General features: G+C 41.8%; 1 protein-coding gene across 2 annotated transcripts in view; it reads right to left on the bottom strand.

Annotated features, from left to right (window-relative positions):
• The window catches only part of PEPD (peptidase D), a 152,474-nt gene that overhangs the window by 91,301 nt on the left and 39,880 nt on the right, over window positions 1–21,293 (bottom strand). For both annotated transcript variants that reach the window (XM_030227782.2, XM_018920784.3), the window contains exons 8-9: window positions 17,032–17,107; window positions 15,600–15,646 (exon numbers count right to left, since the gene is read on the bottom strand). In XM_030227782.2, the coding sequence (XP_030083642.1) occupies window positions 15,600–15,646; window positions 17,032–17,107 (123 nt within the window). The remainder of the gene's footprint in view (window positions 1–15,599; window positions 15,647–17,031; window positions 17,108–21,293) is intronic.

Genomic DNA, 21,293 nt, shown 5'->3' with positions numbered 1-21,293 from the left:
CCCATTCTGTAAAGACACATACTGGAGATGAAAGAACAAGAGATCAGAGCAGGAATTTGATATACAAGAGCTGGAAGTTACAACAAACATGCAACACTTGTCAAGTTCTTCCACCTACACCCATCTACACATAATCTATAGCTAAAATGAAACTGAATATTCTCCAACAACCAGCATGATGTGAGCTGTATCTCAGCTTGAAACTACAAAGGAATTGGCCATAGTTTAGATTTTTGCACACTATCATCCATTCTCAGCACACACTCTTGGAATTAGAGAAGACAAGTAAGCAGACAGTAGCAACTAATTGTATGGCCCTTTCCTTTTCCTTAGAGATGTTTTTTTCCCTTCAAAGCTTTATAGATTGATTGCAAAGCTATGCTGTAAATCAAAAGGAAGCCACTACTCATTACCTAGTTAGAATTTTCTGAGCTCTTTACTGTGAAGCTATTTCTCTGCTGTTTGATCCAAAGGCCACTGGCAATGGCTTTGAGTGCACTACCTGCCATGGCAGCTGAGACTCATTTTTTCCTAGATCCATTTTCAACAGCTTGATAAATTTACACCTGCTTCCAGTTCTAAAGAGAACCACCAAGGCATATGAATCATGGATCCAAAATAGTTGTTCAGAGAGAACAAAAAATAAAAAAAAAAGCAGTCTAAAAGAGTGAGTCAGAGTCAAAGAAGGTGCATGGTCTACCATGAATACCAACATGCCCAGCTGTGATTATCTACAGTCCACCTGAAAAATAAGGGAAGTAATGCCTTTTTCTTCTTCTTCAAGAAAAAGAAAATTTAAAAGTACTGTTGCCACTGTAAAACTTATCCCTCAGCAAAAAAAAAAAACAAAAACAGCATTGAAGGACACAAGCATCCTGCTCATCCCTATCAGCTTCCAACTTTCTTCTTGATGTATGAAAGATGGCAGAAAAACTTTCATTTTCTGAGGTTTTTTCTCTCTGAAATAGACCAAGTCTCTTCTGTCTGCTACTGCTGGAGGACACTACTCAAACAAAGCACTTCCATTGTCCAGTCCTTCAGCATGCAATAGTGCACTCAGTCCTCCAGTCATTTTCTTTCTAGATCCAAGCAAAGACTTTAAGCAATATTTTCATCACTGCCCTACTGACTACAGGAGGCACCTGAAGGGATATGGGTATATCTGGGGCCCTGTGCTGAGAGCAATGCTGGATGCTAGCAGAGGGTTAGTGAGCCTGGGTGGAAGCAGTGCAGGAAGATGAATGGCACCTGGAAATGACCTGGCATTTATCTGGAGTGACAATGGGGACATCTATGATTTGCCATGATTTGTAGCTAGAAGCCAGGTGTCCTACACCCCATTCAGGTGTTGAGGATTAAGGTAAAGCCACCAGCAGATGTGGGATTCACATTCTCTGAACTTGGGACAAGCAATGAGAAAAGCAAAGAATGATCTTTTTTTTTTTAATTTTATTTACTGTTCTTGTGTCATTCACAAGTGGAATGCATTATGGAAGATTGTTTACCTTAAGGGAATTATACTTAGATTCTGGTGTGTTCTGATTCACTGACCAATTGGATCCAGGGGTGTGTGCTGGGACTGTCAGCTGTGCAGTCACAGGTGCTGTGCAGTGAAGTGCAGATGAGTGCTTGGCAGATTCAGTTTAGATGTCATGTAATATAATGTAATAAAGTACAGAATAATATAGTATAATAAGGTAATTAATAAGGTAATTAATTAGCCTTCTGCTAAGATGGAGTCCTCCTCATCATTCCTTCCTTCACTGGGGGTGCCCTGCAGATCCTATTAGTGAAGATGAAGGCGGTGCAAAGTGCTGGCTGGCAGGAGGGACCCCTGTCTGAGCTGGTCCCACTGGCACCCCACACCCCCCCTGAGCCCCCTGAGCACAGCCAAGTGACCTGGCCCAGCACAACCCTGGGACACACAGCCTTTGTCTTGCACAGCCTCTAGTGAGATCCTTGAGCTGTCTCTTCCTACACTGCTGGAACCCTGGATGATGGGAATTTTAAAACTTCTGTGCTGAAAGGCACAAATCCACAAGAGAATATTACATTTAACCTGAGGCCATAGAGAAAGCTTCCAAAATTAATTGAAACCACTAAAATTGCAAGTGTACAGTTTAAATAAGAGTGTGTAATACCACAAAGTAGAAAACTTAAGAGTTTAAAGTTTAAAAATGTAGCAATATATATGGGGCAAGATAGAGGTTTAAAGGCAGTAAGTATTTCTTCTCCTTCACAAGTTTAGGAAGTGTTTTATAATTAGAAAAGTCCACATTGCGAGGCACAAAAGATTAGTTATTAAGTTAAAAGTGAAAATAACTTGTGCCATTTCTTCATTAGACAGCTGAACATTAAAAACCTTGTAGAGAAAGATAGTTAACCATTTTGTAACTTGTCAGTAGATATTTTGTGTTCAAACTCTTAAATTTGAACACAAAATATCATCTCAAGTGCTTTCAATCCCAACCTTAACAAAAACATTAAAAAAGCCAAGAACTAACACTACACATGTTTGATTTTTCCAAGCCATCTTCAGAGCATAAAAGCAGAGGCAAAGGGCATAACCCTGCCCCTCCTCTGTCACTGAGCAGGAGGGGAAAGTGGAGCAAGGTTAAATATATAGACTGCACCCTGAAGGAATGAATACACCTGGCAAACAACAAAGAAATTTAGCTAAAAATAACCCAGAGGGATCCTGCTCACAGAGGCAGCAGTGCATTCTGTGTAGATCAAGGGGAGTAACATGCAGGAGGTCACAGAGCTCCACCTGAGATCTGGCAAAGTCACCTGGGCTACAGAATACGGTTTATAAAAGGAGGGCAGTCCATTTCCCCATATTTTGGAAGAAATTTTTTCAATTCTTGTCACAAGAATCTGAAATAACATTCTGAACTGTTGAAAGGCCTCACAAAAACTTTTAAAATTATTTATGCATGCTAAGCAAAACTGAACCAAAATGTAACTTCTAGGAAAGAAAAAACTTGTGAAATTTCACTGGAAGTTCTACATATGAACTAAAAGATATCACTCATGTCTACCCACACAAATGAAATCTGCAGCCTTAGAAAGCAAAAGTCTTATGGATTTTTACTTGCAAGGTCCTCTCTTCATGTCCCAAAACCAGAAGTTCTTCACTTAATGCTGCCTGAGACTATTTTGAGAACCATCAATATTTTATATTTGGAAAATGATGTGATAAACACAAATCACTAACTGAGAAAAAAAAGTACAAGTAAAGGTGACTGAGGCTGTCTCAGGGTTGGTATATTTGGGACCCATTTGTCTTTATGTCTCACTGCAGTATTAGGGTGAGTGAATGACTAAAACTTCAGCTACAAGGCTGCACAACATTCCTCTCAGCATCTCACCATAGTGTCACTTTGCAGAAGTCTTTGAACACATGATGCAAGTTCTATCCATTTTTTCAAAGTTTTGTCATAGTTAATGAGCAGACTGTATCCAGCATGAAAGAACATATAAAAGAAAATAGGGAAGGGGCAGGAAATCCCCTGGGTTTGGATCTGTTACTTAGGTAATAGAAAGATATTATTTTAATTTCTGCTAGGAATAATGGAGACTCTTTGATTTGGTAAGTCTTACCCTGTGGCAGCAGCTCTCTGGCCACAGAGAGCAGGCACAGACTTCCCCAGAAAAATCCTGAGAAGCTGTGTAGAAGCTGTAAGAAACTTAGAGGAAAAGAATTCAAACAATTATTATCTCTCTTTCTGTAACCATTGTTTATAGATTTACTTCTCTAGAGTGTATTATTGATAACCACCAATAGTGTTTGAGAGGTTTTCACTTGAGACTAATCAAGTTGTTTCTATTAGAACTGTAAATTTCTAATAATAAAGTGTTTTTCATACCTTCTAGATCATAGAGTCAATGCTAATTATTACCCAGCTAGAAGCCTACTACCACATGACACAAGCACTAGAATTAGGAAGCAGAAATGCTCACCCAGCTGCACCTGCCCCTAAGGATGGGGGTTTCCCCAAAGGCAAGAGCAGCTCCTGCAGCCCTCGGGCTCTGCAGAGTTGCAGCTGAGGAGGAACACAAAGTGTGCTGGGCTGCAGCTGAGAACACATCCAGCCCTGTTCCTAAGCAACCCCACACTCCCTCCACACTCTGGCCCTGCTGCCACCACCAGAGAGGTTTTAATCAATTCACTCTGCATCACACGTGCACCAGCCCCATCAGGAGAGGCTTGGGCACAGCACTGCAGCATCAGGCAGCTCCAGCCCTGCTTCTGTCTTCACCAAGGCAGGCAGGCTGACACTTAAAAGACAGCACTTTTACCTTTCAGTTGTTTATAAAGAAAAGCCTTTTAAAAAAATCCTGGCTCAAACATGCAAATATAAGCTAAAATTTTTTATCCTTGCCAGCAGGAATGAAAACATTCTGTTAGAGGTACCAAGGGTTAAACTTTTTTTTGACATTTATAATATTCAGTGCTGGGAAAAAATCTCAGCAAAGAGTAATTGCTCCCACAGGGACCAATCCATGGGTCACAGTTTTTTGCACTTGATGGCAATAAAGCCTTGACTGAGATTTTCTGTAAGACCCAGATTTAAGCTTGCAGCATAATCACAATGTTTGCCCTAGCTCCAGAAGCTGAGCTAAAGCACCACTTCTACAGTATAATTATTCTACATATGTTCCAAAAACCCATGGGGAAATTTTATTATTCAGAAGAATAAATAGGGTAAAAATAAATGGTTTTTAATTTTAGCCAATTTTTAAACTCCTTATGAATTTTCATTTTTCTTATGCAAGTTTAAGTCCATGGGAGAAAGGATTTGCCTTGAAGAAATAATTAAACTTTCATCTTCAGTTACGCTTCTTAGCAAACACACAGCCACCCACATAGCACACAACACATAAGTGCTGTTCAGTGACAGAGTGCCAACATAATCACTAATGCCTCATAATCTTTCTTTCAGTTTCAAATTGAATATTTGAAGTTTGAACTTGTGTTCAACAACCCAGAGCAAGCAGAAATGCAGTAAGGGCTTAGGTTAAAAGGGCCTTGGTGTCCCAGCATAGAACTTAATTTGTACTCAATAGATTCTTGAATACTTGAACTATTCTGAGAGGAAAAGGCAGTAATTTGTCATTTGGGATATGCAAACCTATACCTAAAGGATAAGAAAAGATTATAACACTCAGTTTATGATGCCAATGTCTGGACCAAATTTAGGCAGGTGCAGAAGTCAGAATTTTTAAGGGAAGGGAAGGGAAGGGAAGCTGAGCTGACCCAGACAAATTGTGCAACTAAGTCTACCCTAAGACCTTCTCCAGTTCCTGGGAACATTTCAACATTCCTGTCTATATTCCTTTCAAATGGCCACACAGGTGCTCTGTTGCAGGTCAAAAAATCTGCACATCCCATCACTGATAAACCCCTTGCATCCTGTTCACTGCCCTCAAGCCACTCCCATCTGGAAAAAGGCTGCTCCTTTTGCCTGGAGCTCAGGCTGCTTTCCAGCACCTGAGCTGGCTGAAGGACAGGGCAGACAGACAGTCACCAACAGTGGAAACCAGAGGTTAATGCACACTGAGGGACTGAAACAGAATTAATTTTTAATTCTTATTCTGAACTGTACAAGGGACCCAAATCAAGCTTCAAGGGCCTATCATAGGTGACAAAATCTCTGCATTGATCCCAGGTATTAGAGCCAATATGAAAATGAAGCACAAAATAAAACAGAAAACTACCAGAAAGAAGTTTTCTCAATTACCCAAGAACTCCTTCAAGTAACAGAGGCCTCCTTGCCCCACCAGCCCCAAATAACCTGATCCAAACAAATTCTAGACCCCCTCAGAGGTCTTATGGACACAAGTCTCTGATCTGCAGCAGCAACAGAAACAGCACTGGCCAGGACCTCCCCCAGTTTAATGATTTCTTGTCATACCCACTTGCTTCTCACAAAGACAGCATTACTGATGAAAAGCAGATGACTCCTCCCTCAACATAAACATCTCAGGAATCTCCCCAAATCTTGCAGGATTGAGAAGCCAATTCCTGAATGCCACTGCAATTTCCAACCCAAACAACATATTAGTAACAGACATGTTCTTCTCTTCCTTCAAACACACAATTAAGAAAAATCCCCAAAAAGTGGAAAACTGACCCCATGTATTACATCCAGCATCAAACCTTCCATTACAGAGCAAATCTAGAGGTTACACAGGCAAAAGGCTATTAATAAATCACATGTAATATCCTAAACTTCACACAGTGCTTGCAGTTACACTGTGCACCCAAACAACCCCACACAACTTTTTCTGCCAACCAAAGACAGAAGAATACCTGCCCACCTCTGCCACTCAGTACTGACCAAGAGCACACAGCAGGCTCATTCTGAAATAAGAAAAAGCAGAAATCCAGCCCAACAGTCCTGAAGGATATGGCCCTTTACAAGAGGTTTGTACCAACTAAGGAGTGATAGCAACCATACCTTTCACTGACGGATTAATTGGAGGGCCCTTCACATATCTCATTAGTTATTTTAAATATACAGGTTTCAATAGATGAGTTGGGACACCCAGAGCCAGTTACCAGCAAAGCTCTTTGCAGCTCTCACTTGCCAAAACTGCCAGAAGGTTCCATTTGATTTTAGCAGAAACATCACCTCTGCTCTCTAGTGTCATACAGATTCCTCTCCAGTCCCAGCATTTTCCATCCCTTTTGCCTGCCTGCCAGAGGAGGTGTCCTGCCAGACCTCTTAGTGACCAAAGGAGGAGTGGTGGGTGAGTGGTGCTCAGTGACCATCCTGGGCACTGTGACCATCAAATGTCAGCATTTTCTATACTGGGTGAAGGAAGGAAGGACACCAGCAGAATTTCCACCTTGGACTTAGAGCAGGCAGACTTTGACCTGCTTAGGACATTGACTGACAGGGTTTTTTGGGAGTCAGTCCTGAAGGACAAAGGAGTCCAGAAGGCTTGACATGCTTTAAAAAGGAACTGTGAAGTATTCAGGGGCAGGCTGTCTCCATGTGTCACTTGCACACTATGATGATGAGGATGCTCTGAGAACAAATTTGGAAAAGAATAATGCAGTGGGCATGCCAGCAGCAAGGAACAAAATCTGCTTTTTTTTTTTTTTTTTTCATGTGTGCAAAAGAGGTTTAATTTTCAGGTCAGTGTGTGATATCATGACATTAATGGACAGTCTTGGTATTCTACCCATTTCCTTCAAGTTGAGCTTCTGGTCTCTGATCATGATCACAAGCAATTCTGTTTATCAAAAGATGGCCAACAAACATAAAGCTCTCTCTGCTTCATCAGTAATTAGCAAAAATTATTGAGGCAAAGCTTACAATGGAGATAAAGCTTCACATATGGTAGAATTTTTACTTTTGACTTGTCTGAACAAGCATCAACAAAATCCACATCAAATAATAATTTCAGCCTGCTGTCTTTTACAATGAGTTCCATTTCACATATCTCTTATCTTAGCTTGTCATTAGCAATGTTAATTAATTCACTATCTCAATACCACACTGGATTCAGTAAAAACTGAGATCACTGCTAATTTGAGAAGAAAGCTTTTTCTTCCTTTAACATAGTAATAGTTGCTGCAGTGACTAATAGTAAGTGACTGTAGAAAACACACATAGAAATTAATAATGCTTGCAATTTTTAATCAGTTACAAAATTAAAATAAAAATGCTACTATTTTTTAACTTCCAAAAAGATAATCAAAGGATAATTATGAATTCTCAGATTTACTATATTACTAACCCTGTGAGGACAGTGACACAGCATTCAGAGTTGAGTTCTCTCCTGCTCTGCCATGAGCCAAGTTCTGTATGCATACAAGTGGTGTACATCAACCATTTTCCAATATCAGCATGGTAATTGTTCTTTGGTATCTCTGTGATGATAGAGGGGCTTATTTTAAATCTCTCACAGGGTCCAAATTCACAGGTTTTTTGTAGAAGGTAAAAAAAACCCCCAAATATGTGAATTTCAATCACAAGTCACAAGAATGGCCTGTGCAGTTAAAGAGTTCTCTTGCACCTGGAGGTGACTGAAAGACAGAACACCTGAGCTTCCCCCAGGACCTCCTGCAAAGGGAAAATGCTGAGAGGTTACTGGGAATACACTGAAACTGCCCTGCTCCCTCCCAGCAGCTGAAGGAGTCCATCACCAAGCACCATGTACACACTGACCAGCAGCTCAGGTAAAAAGGGGCTCAGCGCCACAAGAATTGTCTAACTCCCACATTTCTCCTCTCAGCTGGGCAGAAGTGGGCATATGTTTGCTAGGGCTGGGGCAGCTGAACCTTCTGCAGTGGATTTACATCTCCTAAAGCAGATGAGGTGCTGGGACAGGAGGTCCCCATGCTCACAGGTAATCCTCTGCCCCATTTCTGCTGAGTTGAGTGTGCACACATTTGGAATTGTGTCTCTGTATGTCACAGAAGAGAAACAATGCTCAGGGGTTTTCTAAAGCAATTTTTAAATTTAGATTAATTTAAAGACTATTTACAACCTTACTTCAGCTGGATTAGGAAATGAGTGCTGACAGCCTAATTTCCTAACATCAAAGGAGCAGCTGTATGTTGGGCAGGTGGGCAGGAGGGGAAGGCTGCAGGAAGTGTTTCTCTGAATCCAGTTGCTCTTCCAGGCAAACACATTACCCCTGACTTCCCTCTGGGCACTGAACACATAAGATTCAGCAGCTCACTCAAACAAAGCAATTAGCAGGCACCCAGCACTTGCTGTCAGAGCTGTCAGCACTAAGCTGCCTACTTGGCCCTGGACACTGCAGGTCATTTCCTATCACCACTTTCAGGAAGCCCTGGATGACCCCTGCTGCCCCTGGCACAGGTACAAACCACTGGCTCAGCCATTCCCTCCCTGCCAGCCCCAGTGCATCCATGCTGAACAGAAACTCCCAGGCTGCTGCACAGGGAGGATTTCTTGCTAAAAACAGAGATTGTGGCTGATCCACTTCTTCCTTCAACCTTTGTGCTAGAAGTAGATACACAGACAAATAAATAATATCAGGTACAGGACCATCTTACACAAAACCACATCCAGACAGCAGGCAGACTCCTGTCCTACCACACAGGCCTGAAGAAACAAAGGAAAAACTACTGGACTGCACTGGGAGTTTTAAAATGCAGGAAAAGGTCACCTTCCACATCTCTCTCTCTGTTTCTCATGTATTTTAGAGTTGGAAAACTAACCTTTTGATAGCAGCACCCTACACTAAAAAGCACATCACCTCTAACTGCAAGGCAGGGAAATAAGGCAGTCAAGCCATGTCCAGGCTACACAACACAACTTGTTAAAAAAAAGATGGAAAAGAAAAAGACATGAAAGATGTATCAGTAACTGAGCAGACTGACATGCTGCTTGAGACTAATGGAGTGCTGGTATCTTGTTTAATAAACATACACAAATAGCAGTGAGGGTCAGGACACAATTCAACACCATTCCCACACCAAAAACCAACTGTGAAAGATCCACCTGTGTATTTTTGGCAGCTGCAGTGGGCATTCTTATTTACTATCTATGCACACTTACGTGAAGGACTTACCAAGGTTATAATTGAGCTGAAAATCTATGCAGCCTCATGAAAAAACCAAGCATTTTTGAAGATCATTTGCTGCAGAAGTCAGTGACTTTTTCATATACATTCAAAGAGCAAAATCATCAGGAAATGGTAAGTGGCAAATACTGATTAGCTAAAATCATCAGCATTTCACTAAAAGGAAATATCCAAAGGAAAATAAAATTATTCTGGCTATTTTCTCTGTTTAAGTGAAATAACATGTGCGTTTTATTTTCAGTTTGTTCCACTGGAGCAGAGGAGAGATAGAAAAATGAAAGATGAGAGCCATAATCTGTGAGAGTGCTCTCAGACTTCCCCAGATAGTGAAATTTAACACTGGCAGATACAACAGCAACTCATCTCAGAGCCCCAGCTCTGCTCTGGAATCAGGGACAGCACTGAAAAGAATATGGATAAAGAACTTTTATCAGCCTCAGCTGGCAAGAGAGACAAGGTGTAAAATTAGTCTGTAAGCATTGTACACCAACAAGAAAAAACCTCTGTAGCTGCTTTCTTGCCATTTTATTCTTCAAATTATTGCCGTTAGAGCAGAGTGCAGTTTAAGTTTGGTATTAACTGCTACAAAATCCCCACAATTACTTCCCCTTGCAATGAAGAATTCTTTCCTACTATGCCATCTAACCCTGCCCTCTGTCAGTTTGAAGCCATTCCCCCTTGTCTTGTCAATCCAGGCCCTTGTAAGTAGTGTCTGTCCATCTTTCTGGTAGCTCCCTTGAGGTCCTGGAAGGTCACAATTAGCTCAGCCAAAGCTTCTCCTGTGCAGTGAGCAGTGCCAGCTGTGCCAGCCTTTCCTCCCAGCAGAGCTGCTCCATCCCTCTGCTCACCCTGGTGCCTCCTCTGGGCTCTCTGAGCAGCCCCAGGGCTGGGGTTGCAGGTGGGCTCTCACCTGAGGGGCAGTGGGGCAGAATCCCCTCCCTGCTGCCCACACTGTCTGCTCTGTACACTAGCCACTGCCCCTGTACACTAGCCAGTGCTCTCTGTGCACTAGCCACTGCTCCCTACACACTGTACACTAGCCACTGCCCCTTGTGCACTAGCCACTGCTCCCTACACACTGTACACTAGCCAATGCCCCCTGTGCACTAGCCAATGCCCCTGTGCACTAGCCAATGCTCTCTGTACACTAGCCAATGCCCCCTGTGCACTAGCCAATGCCCTGTGCACTAGCCAATGCCCCTGTGCACTAGCCAATGCTCTCTGTACACTAGCCAATGCCCCCTGTGCACTAGCCAATGCCCTGTGCACTAGCCAATGCCCTGTGCACTAGCCAATGCTCTCTCTACACTAGCCAATGCCCCCTGTGCACTAGCTAATGCCCTGTGCACTAGCCAATGCTCTCTCTACACTAGCCAATGCCCCCTGTGCACTAGCCAATGCCCTGTGCACTAGCCAATGCTCTCTGTACACTAGCCAATGCCCTGTGCACTAGCCAATGCTCTCTGTACACTAGCCAATGCCCCCCTGTGCACTAGCCAATGCCCTGTGCACTAGCCAATGCCCTGTGCACTAGCCAATGCTCTCTCTACACTAGCCAATGCCCCCTGTGCACTAGCCAATGCCCTGTGCACTAGCCAATGCTCTCTGTACACTAGCCAATGCCCCTGTGCACTAGCCAATGCCCCCTGTGCACTAGCCAATGCCCCTGTGCACCAGCCAATGCCCTGTGCACTAGCCAATGCCCCCTGTGCACTAGCCAATGCCCCTGTACACTAGCCAATGCCCCTGTGCACTAGCCAATGCCCTGTGCACTAGCCAATGCCCCCTGTGCACTAGCCAATGCCCTGTGCACTAGCCAATGCTCTCTGTACACTAGCCAATGCCCCCCTGTGCACTAGCCAATGCCCTGTGCACTAGCCAATGCCCCCTGTGCACTAGCCAATGCCCTGTGCACTAGCCAATGCTCTCTGTACACTAGCCAATGCCCTGTGCACTAGCCAATGCTCTCTGTACACTAGCCAATGCCCTGTACACTAGCCAATGCCCCCCTGTGCACTAGCCAATGCCCTGTGCACTAGCCAATGCCCTGTGCACTAGCCAATGCTCTCTCTACACTAGCCAATGCCCCCTGTGCACTAGCCAATGCTCTCTGTACACTAGCCAATGCCCCCTGTGCACTAGCCAATGCCCTGTGAACTAGCCAATGCTCTCTGTACACTAGCCAATGCCCCCTGTGCACTAGCCAATGCCCCTGTACACTAGCCAATGCCCCTGTGCACTAGCCAATGCCCCCTGTGCACCAGCCAATGCCCTGTGAACTAGCCAATGCTCTCTGTACACTAGCCAATGCCCCCTGTGCACTAGCCAATGCCCCTGTACACTAGCCAATGCCCCTGTGCACTAGCCAATGCCCTGTGCACTAGCCAATGCCCCCTGTGCACTAGCCAATGCCCTGTGCACTAGCCAATGCTCTCTGTACACTAGCCAATGCCCCTGTACACTAGCCAATGCCCCTGTGCACTAGCCAATGCCCCCTGTGCACTAGCCAATGACCCTGTGCACCAGCCAATGCCCTGTGCACTAGCCAATGCCCCCTGTGCACTAGCCAATGCCCTGTGCACTAGCCAATGCCCCTGTACACTAGCCAATGCCCCTGTGCACTAGCCAATGCCCTGTGCACTAGCCAATGCCCCTGTGCACCAGCCAATGCCCTGTGCACTAGCCAATGCCCCTGTGCACTAGCCAATGCCCTGTGCACTAGCCAATGCCCTGTGCACTAGCCAATGCTCTCTGTACACTAGCCAATGCCCTGTGCACTAGCCAATGCTCTCTGTACACTAGCCAATGCCCTGTGCACTAGCCAATGCCCTGTGCACTAGCCAATGCTCTCTGTACACTAGCCAATGCCCTGTGCACTAGCCAATGCCGCCTGCACACTGTACAGGGGTACACTGCCAATGCTCCTCTGTTTTGAAAGGCTCCCCTTGCAGGATCAGGCCCCAGGTTTTGGGCACTGCCATCACAGTTATTGGCATGGTAACCCCCAGGTGCTCCTGTGTTCAGCCGCCACAGAGGTTTCAGAGACAGTCACACAATCCAGGGGGGTGTGGGACAAGGGAATGGCTTAATTCTGCCTGGCATCCTCAAGGCAGTGAGAAATAAACACCTAATCATCCAATGAACCCAGGACTGTGCACACACTCCTATCACAGTGACACCAAAAGTGTTAATTCATTCTAAGGTGCCTGTGAAGCTTTTAGCAAAAAAACAAGGCATGCAAAAGCTGCTTTCAGCAAGGACAGTTGGAAGAAAAGAAGACATCTGGCTCAAGAATGCCATGACAGAGAAAACAAAGGACTGAACCTTTGGGACCATGGGGTGGGATTCATGGTAAAGGGTAAACTTTAATATGCATGTAGTGACTGTAGATAAGAAACACACACAGAACCACATGTCCACATGAGGTTAGGATCTCCAGCATGATCCTCAGTCCTGAATAAATGATGCCCTCTTTAAGACAGCTTTAGTATTGGAGAGTCTTATTCTGATATTTTGGACATTTGGACTTTCAGGGCTAGCAAGAAGGGGATAAACCCCCACAAAAATGGGCAATGCACACAACAGCTGTGTGTCCAGAACTCCTGGTGCAGGAAGTCACTCACCTGTTGCTACAGCATACACTATCACATCATTGCCCAACCAAATTGACATTCCAAGTAGCCACCCCAATCTTACAAGTGTTCTTTTTAATAAAGAGGGAACAAATGAGGCAATGAACAGAAGATTCCACACTTTATTTGATAATAGACAGATGAAATCTAGAAATTGATAAACACTGATCTACAGAAGTTATCTCCAGGCCTTCAGAGAACTCTGAAATAACTGTAGGTCCTAATTAGTACTTTCAGTGTTTTTTTACATACACAAAACCTCCTTGTCTACATGCTCACAATCAGCTTTGCTGGAATCACAGATTTTATTCACACACTTCTCAAGCTGAAGACTTTTTTTACCATTTTGCTATGTTTTGAACAATATATTCACTACATAACAGTTTCATAATTAAAACCCTTTAATTAAAGAAGATTAATTAAACATGAGATAAGCACAAATACTAAACAAACTGCTTCAGAGAAAACCCAGAATCTGACCTACCAAAATGACTTCATATGCAATTACACATGCTGTGAATTACTGTTTGTAGATAATTGCCTTGGCTGTCTCCTTAAAGTCAACCGACCACACATTAAAGTTAAATAATATCAAACCAGAAAAGAAGTCTGGGCTGATTGGAGTGGCAGTTAAATGCATTTATTTTTTATATATCTCAGCATTAACACATTACTGGTTCAAAATCATTTACCAGTATTTAACCAAATGGACAAAGAAAATGCAACACTTAGGTTCTACATCCAGTAACAGACTATTTTAATTGCTTTTGGGATCCCTGCCATTATTCTTCCTAGCAGACAGAAGAATAGCAGACAGTTTAAATTTTTAGGGCCCTTTTCCCCTAAAGGAACAGGTGCAGGGATGAATTCAGTAAAAGAAACTGAAATTCTAATTAGAGTCTCCAAGGCAGACACAGTAGAGCAGTGTGCCAAGACCTCTTTCATTAGCTAAATAACTTCAAACTCTTTCAAGAAGTGTAATCCACCAAGATTTATGGAAGAATAGAAAGAAATTTTAAATAGGTGTAGTAGCTGTTTAAGTTATTTATTTTTTTCAGTTGAAAGACACAAATAATCTTTGCAAATGGTTGATGTGTGTGGAAGGAGCTAGCCAGGGAAGAATTGAAAGTCCTGGAGAAAAAAGGTAATATACCTTGTATATATACAGAAGAGTGTTTACATATGTTGTTGTTGTTGTATGACATTTAAATCAAACTGGCATTTAAAAGGACCTGAGAAGAAATTCTGCTCTAGGGAAATTTTTGATTGCTAATGATTTCCAGAGCCAAAATTTCACTATTGGCATGTATAGCATGGCCAGTGAGTAAAATGAACACAAACACCAAGTTCAAAAATAAAGACAGAGTGTAAACAACATTTTATTTTCCCTGTTACCTGGTGGTATATGTAAATGCAGTTTGAGGCACTGATGAATTATAGGCATGAGATAATAATATCTTCAGAAATTTAAACTGCTTAAATGGAACTAAGGGCTTTATTTGTCTTTTGAGCCACCTTGAAATCCTGATGACAAATACTGTGGTCTCTTTATATTCCCTTCCCTGGGTGCTGTTCAAGCCTGCTTACAAGCCTTTGAAAAATTACTGCCAAGAAACAACAGTAACTGACATATGATTGCTATTTTCTATTTCTTCATTATGGAAATATTTTAAAAATTGAAAATACTACATACAATCTAAAAATGAATGGACTTGATGATCAAAACCATGCTTTATATGATAAATGCTGATGATCTAATGTAAATATTGATTCAAGAGAGGAGGCAATGCTTTCCTTAGATCTAGACACATCATTAATGTATCAGCTAGGACCAGCAAACCCCTCATGGATGCCTGTACAGCACATTATTTTCAACAATAGAGATATCTGCTGCTTTCTTACTGACTTCTCAGCAGCTGTAGAACACCCATCACAAGAGTAATCTGAGCCCCTTGTGCAGGCTGAGTACAGGTACTGCTGCCTTCTAATTGCAGGCAAAATGTAATTGCACACAGCCCTTCATAAGACACTTAAACACCCACTCATGCAGCCTTCAAACACAACCAGACTAAAGGCAATATTTAACCATAAATACAGTTTTATTGGATGGCTTCAAACAATGAAAACAGCTATTTCACCAAGCTTCTGTAAATTACTGTAACTCCAGCAAGACAGATATGCTACACTTAACCAAAAAATAATCACCCCTCATCAAATGCATGTTTGAAACATGAAGTACCACCTCAAAATAACAAAATAATACTTACAGTGGCCTTCAAACACCAATGAACTCTCAGTCTCAACTGAATCCGTGCTACTGCATTGTCTCAGCTATTGCTTTTCCCCCTGCTACAGAGATATTATCTTTTTTATTATAATTAGTGTAAGAATTCTTACCTCTCCATCTCGTATTCTTTCATTCCTACTTTTACAGCCTTCATTACCTGTAAGATACATATTAGCATGGGACCATCAAAGCAGGAGGAAATCTCATATTTATAAATTTATGACTTATGACTATCTCCAGAGAAACCTATATTACAAAAATATCATCTGTACTTCATTTAAATTTACATCAGTACATGCATTTTAAAACTACACTGGAATCAAACACTTAAATCTTTAAAAATGCCTGCAGTCTCCAGCAATAAAGCAAGTTTAATTGCCAAACTACTATATCCCAATGAAGTGCAGCTCATCAAAATACCAGTGTTCAACTGTGAAAGCTGTGGTGAACATGGCAGCAAGTCCTTTTGTTCTACTTAGGCAAAACAAAGCTATGAACTGGATTATCCTACATGGGAGAGTCTCTTTTATACTTTGAAATCTGAATCAACAGAAAATTACTAAAGTTAACACCAGTTTACAAGTCATAAATCTGATCCTTGTTCTCAGATTTGCTAAGTTTTATTACTTTGTCTGTTTCTGTATTACAGAAGTTCTAGGCAGCTGCTCTACAGAAAAAAAATACTCTCAGATGTGATAAGATTATTCAAGGATGACAAATAAACAAGGAATATGAACGCAAAATTACTATCCTTTGAGTTTTCAATTTTACAATATTCATTTTAGCACATTCTTACCCTTCATAGTTTGGATATCTGAGGAGCAGGAGCCAAGACAAGCTGAGACTAACCTCATCAGCTGGTTTTACCTAAGCTCCCCCTGGTCATTACCAGGCTCAGAGCTCATGGGCAGATCTGCATCACTGTATGGAGCACAGGACTGACACCCAAGCTGGCTTTGTCATGACCACCAGGAGAGGGGTGCAGCTCCCCTGGTGTAGTGACAGGTCTAAGCTGAGTAGCCTTGTTGAGAGCCTGGACTTGTCATTGCCACTCTGGTATGGCAACAGAACAGCAGGGCTCAGCAGTGCCCCAGGGGCTCACCCAGCTCTGAAGAATCCTTTCCCTGTCCTACACTGTGCATGGAAAGACTTCCCCAGTCCAGCAGGATCTGGGGACAGTTCCCTGCTAGTTAAGCTTTTCAGAGCTGCACATGGGCCTGAATAATCTTCATCTTTTATTTCTCTATCATGATACAGGTATTTGTGCACACAGAACAGACAGCCTGCAAGCAGGTCACCTTCTGCTGAGGAGAGCTCTTGCCCAAACCCAGACTTCATTTCTCACAGATCACAAACGCACCGGTGAGTTCAAGGACAATGCAAGGTACATTACTGGGCTGTAATAGGAGGGATATTATCCTCTTATTTCTATCCAGCCTTTCCATTATTTTATTACTAAGCAATTCTGGGTTGCTGGGGACATTTTCTGAGTACCACTGCTACACTAAGAGCAAAAATTATTAACAGTAAAGGATCCATTACCTCTTTATGAGCTTCACTGGAGATTTTATTGGTGTAGCGCAGAACTTCCAACTCCATGTCTGTCTTAATGACACGACTTAAAGAGAAGAACAACAGAGAGCAAGTCAGACTGCAACTCCACAGCTAAAGAATGCAAAATGAAAAACCCCTGAAAATAATATGCATCACCTATAATAAGATTAGATGAAGTACACCTCAAGAGCAAACAGCTATTGCAGTATTCATGACAGCAAAGTATTGTTGGCATTGATTCAGCATTAGCAAAACAATCTTACAAAGGAAAGTCACAAGAATTTCAAATATCAGCCTATCTTATTTAATACTTATAAACAAGTGGTTCAACCAACACTTTTTCAACTCTTTTGCAATACATTAGGAACAAAACCAATGCAATTCTGAATTTGTCATAGCTCTAACACTACTTCAAATGGAACATTTCTACAAGCATGCTCGATTTCCTTTTAAACTCAATTTAAAACTATTTTGCATATTTAAATTCCCTAAGCTCCAGAATTTCTGTTCAGCACAATCCCAACTCCCACCTATTTGCAATACCTCAAAAGGTGAGCAAGGGGTGGTGTAAAAAACGCTATTTTTGTTTGATATTTAAAAACCCAAACCACAAATTCAGAAACCACAGCAGCAGTAATTACAGCCATGATGTCCATTCTTCCACATGCTTCTGAAGGAAGATAAAAAACATAAAAACCCCATCCTACTCTTTGTGCCTTATGAGATACTGAATTCATGTATGTTTATGAGTCTTGATACTCTCTTCTGAACTCATGTCAAAAATGCACCATTTAACTCTTCTCTACATGTATTTCTATCATGTACTTCAAATAAAAGCAGCTATTGAGTGTGACACGCACAGTAAAGCAGACACAGTTCCATAACCTCTATTAAACACCACACACTCCTTCCACTGGTACACGAACTGAATTCCTGGTATTTTTCATGCCCATTTCAAAGGCAGCTGTGAAGTACATACTTACTGTTTACAAAGTACAGAACTACATCTATTGAATTGCATGAAAATATTTCAATCATGTTTTCAAGCTGCACTCCAGGGTTTGCAGCAGTTACAAAGAACCATAACTGTTACACTTTGAAACTGCCACCAAGACCCCTCTTTTTATTGTTACATGCTCCTCCTCACACTGCTGTACAAAACTATTTACTGTATTTCTGCTCTGTAGTTTGTTTTAATGAGTCCAGAAACAGGTTTCTCAGCCATCAGTGACTCTGATGTGAGATTACTGCATTTCCCACAGACAGTGCATTACTTCAGCACAGCCGCTCCCTTCAAACACAACTCCTCTGGCAAGAGTAAAGGTACCTTTGTAAAATCCTGATATTGATCAGAATGCTTTTACAAACAGAAACACTGTAGAGGGGAGTGAATTGACTTTCTTAGTCAAATGGAAGATGACATAAAATAATCACTATGCAATTGAGAATGAGAAGTGCAAGGTTTTAAAATGCACACCCAGGTGAAAAAATTACACTGGGATGGTAAAATCTGCTGACTCTGAGTGAGGAAACAAACCTCCACTCCTGTCTTTCAGCCAAGACATAAAAAAGAGTGGCTCAAATATATTTCAGTTAGAATGAGGCAGCAGCAAAGGCTTATAGATTTTTAAATTCTTCTTTTAATCCTATTCCTTGGAAGACTCCATGTGCTAGCAAGGTAATTTAATACTTGTTTGATGTGCCTTTATATTACCTTCAGTATCCATGATCTGCAATTGCCCAAAAAATAGGTTGTTTCATAATTCAGTTGTCTGATCTCTTTGTTGCAATCCGCTGGTAATAAAAGTTAGTAACTGCTCCACAGCAAGTGCAAACAGTGTTAGAAACCATTGCCCTGGGCTTGGGCATAAGGCTTCAGGATCAGTATTTGCATTAGATCACAACTTCTCAGGTATCTGTTTGAAAACAGGAATTCATGCTCAGCCTCAGAGTGACTATTTATGCAATGCAGCTCCTTCCTTTACACAAGGTCAGGCACTGAAATACTTTACAGAAGATATTGAGTCATTCTGAGACCAACAAAAACCACTATCCAAGGAGTGAAGGAGAGAAGGGAGAGGGAGGACTGTGCAGGGAACAGGATCAACCTCACCCTAGAGCAGACACTGGGCTCCTGGGTTACAGGGGTACTGTTGATGGAGCTCCCACATCCTGTCTGGCTAGTAGAAGAGCCTGGGTTTCACCACCTTCTCACAGTGCAAAAGGCTGCACCCTCCCAAGGCAGGTTAGAGCAGTGGTTGGCACTTCAGAGCAATCTTGTGATGAGTGTTCATAGTTCTCATTATCTTTTCCCCCACTTCCAAAATAAGGATAGAAAGAAAATCCCACCTTTTTTCATGAATATGAACTTCAACATTCTATTAAAAACAGCTCTTAGACCAGTTACAGCCTCTGCACAAACGCATTAATATTTTAATGGGAACAAATAATTTCCAGGCTCCAGCTGGAAATAATGCAAATTGCCCCAGTGTACAGATTGCACATGTAAGGCACTCCTCAGATTAGCAGGGAGGCCACTCAGTGCAATCTAGCTGAAATTAAAGCACAAGTCTCTGAGGGTCAGGACTGACCTATAACTTTCATCTTTTCCCCCCCTCATTTTACCAGTGTAAAAGCATTTCTTCTTTCTCATTCTCCTTTTACACACATTTTCTACTTTTATTTTCACTTAGCCATATGAGCAGCTGGTCTTTTCACCCATGTCAGTCATCCAGCAGGACAGAGAAACTTTAATATATACAAGAATCATTTCAATCCTGAAAGTGCATTTGGGCATTTTAAATGTCTGGATACCAAATTACATGCATGACCTAATCAAGTGGTGAAGAGGATATAGAATTTGAGGCAATTATGAGGCTGAAACTCACATAACTCAACCGTATTTTCCTAAACCAGTGCTCTCCTCCAAAATACATAAATTGGTTCTCTATGTGCATTTTGCAGCTCTGATAATGCTGCCAGAAGTATTTGCTTCCAGTGATCAGATGAGTGCTTTATCAGCTGGCTTGTTTTGCTGCTTTTTGGTTCATGTGTGCAACCCTAATGTCTCCTTTCTGTGACACACATGGAAAACACCTGGGAATGTCCACTCCTCCTTTTCCTTCTGGAAATATTACATTTACAGACCACCTAATACATAAGCATGATGCCCATGTGGGCAGACTTCACAGACCTGCCTTATTCTTACCCTTTCTCACCTCTGCTGTTACCTCTCCACATTTTATTTATAGAAATTTCTCTATCACAGTTGATACATTTATGCTCTTCTGCAATGCATAAAAACTTGCTAACTGAATTAGCATCCAAGCCAAAGGAGAGGCATCACAGCACAATTCTGACAGACAGGTGCAGGAACACCAACGACAGGAGTTCAAAAAATGTTAAGGGGTGTCCAGCATAGATAGAAAAACCTCTGAAAACACAAAAAGCAAATGCACAGTTTTAAGATATTAACATACAGATCAGTTTTCGCAAAGAAGTATTTATAGCTTTCCATCAAAATAATGCACGATACAGAACATTTGAAATCTTCCACATAAAAATATCAAAGCCCATTTTCACTGGGTTTACAGGAAAATACAGTATGTACAGGCACAAAGCTGCAAATTACTAAATGTTTACTTCTAGCAACAGCAGGATTATGATAGACACTGGCAAATTAGAGGAACAAAAGGCCATTTGGCTGAGTGTTGGTGTCAAAAAAACTCCTGATTGCTAAGGAGATAATTTAGACAAGTTTGAATTCTTTCTTCTGTTAGATGGCATTTTCTTTTCAAAACACTGAAATCAATACTTAGCATATCCATTCACTATGAAATTTGAAGTGGAAGCCTTTAAATTTAAAATGAAAGTTTTAAAATTTGTTTGGAAATACACCCACTCAATAAAATGAAAAAAAAAAAAAATCATCTGCAAACTGCTGAAATCCAGTGTAAGGCTGAATTCTTCTGTTTTTTCTTTAAGTTCCATACCAAGTCAGAAAATAATGAGATCTTGAACAAGTAAGCAAGAGAGGCAACAGATCCTTAACCACAAACACTTTGCCTCTTGTCATTTTTTCTGCATTTTATTAGAAGACTGTATAAGACTAGAGTTGCCTTTTGTAGCTCCCAGTTCCCCCTGGCTGGTTCAGAAAGCTCAGCCATTTCATCTCTAGCTGGCAGCTTGACAGCATGGCATAGAGCAAAGTTTTTCTGACAAGTACCATGTAAAACACAGTAGTTCAGAGC

Source organism: Serinus canaria, chromosome 11 (genome assembly GCF_022539315.1).
Source record: "Serinus canaria isolate serCan28SL12 chromosome 11, serCan2020, whole genome shotgun sequence".
NCBI classification, from domain to species: Eukaryota; Metazoa; Chordata; class Aves; order Passeriformes; family Fringillidae; genus Serinus; species Serinus canaria.
The sequence above is the reverse complement of the archived record's forward strand: the minus strand, read 5'-3'. Positions and strand labels throughout refer to the sequence as shown.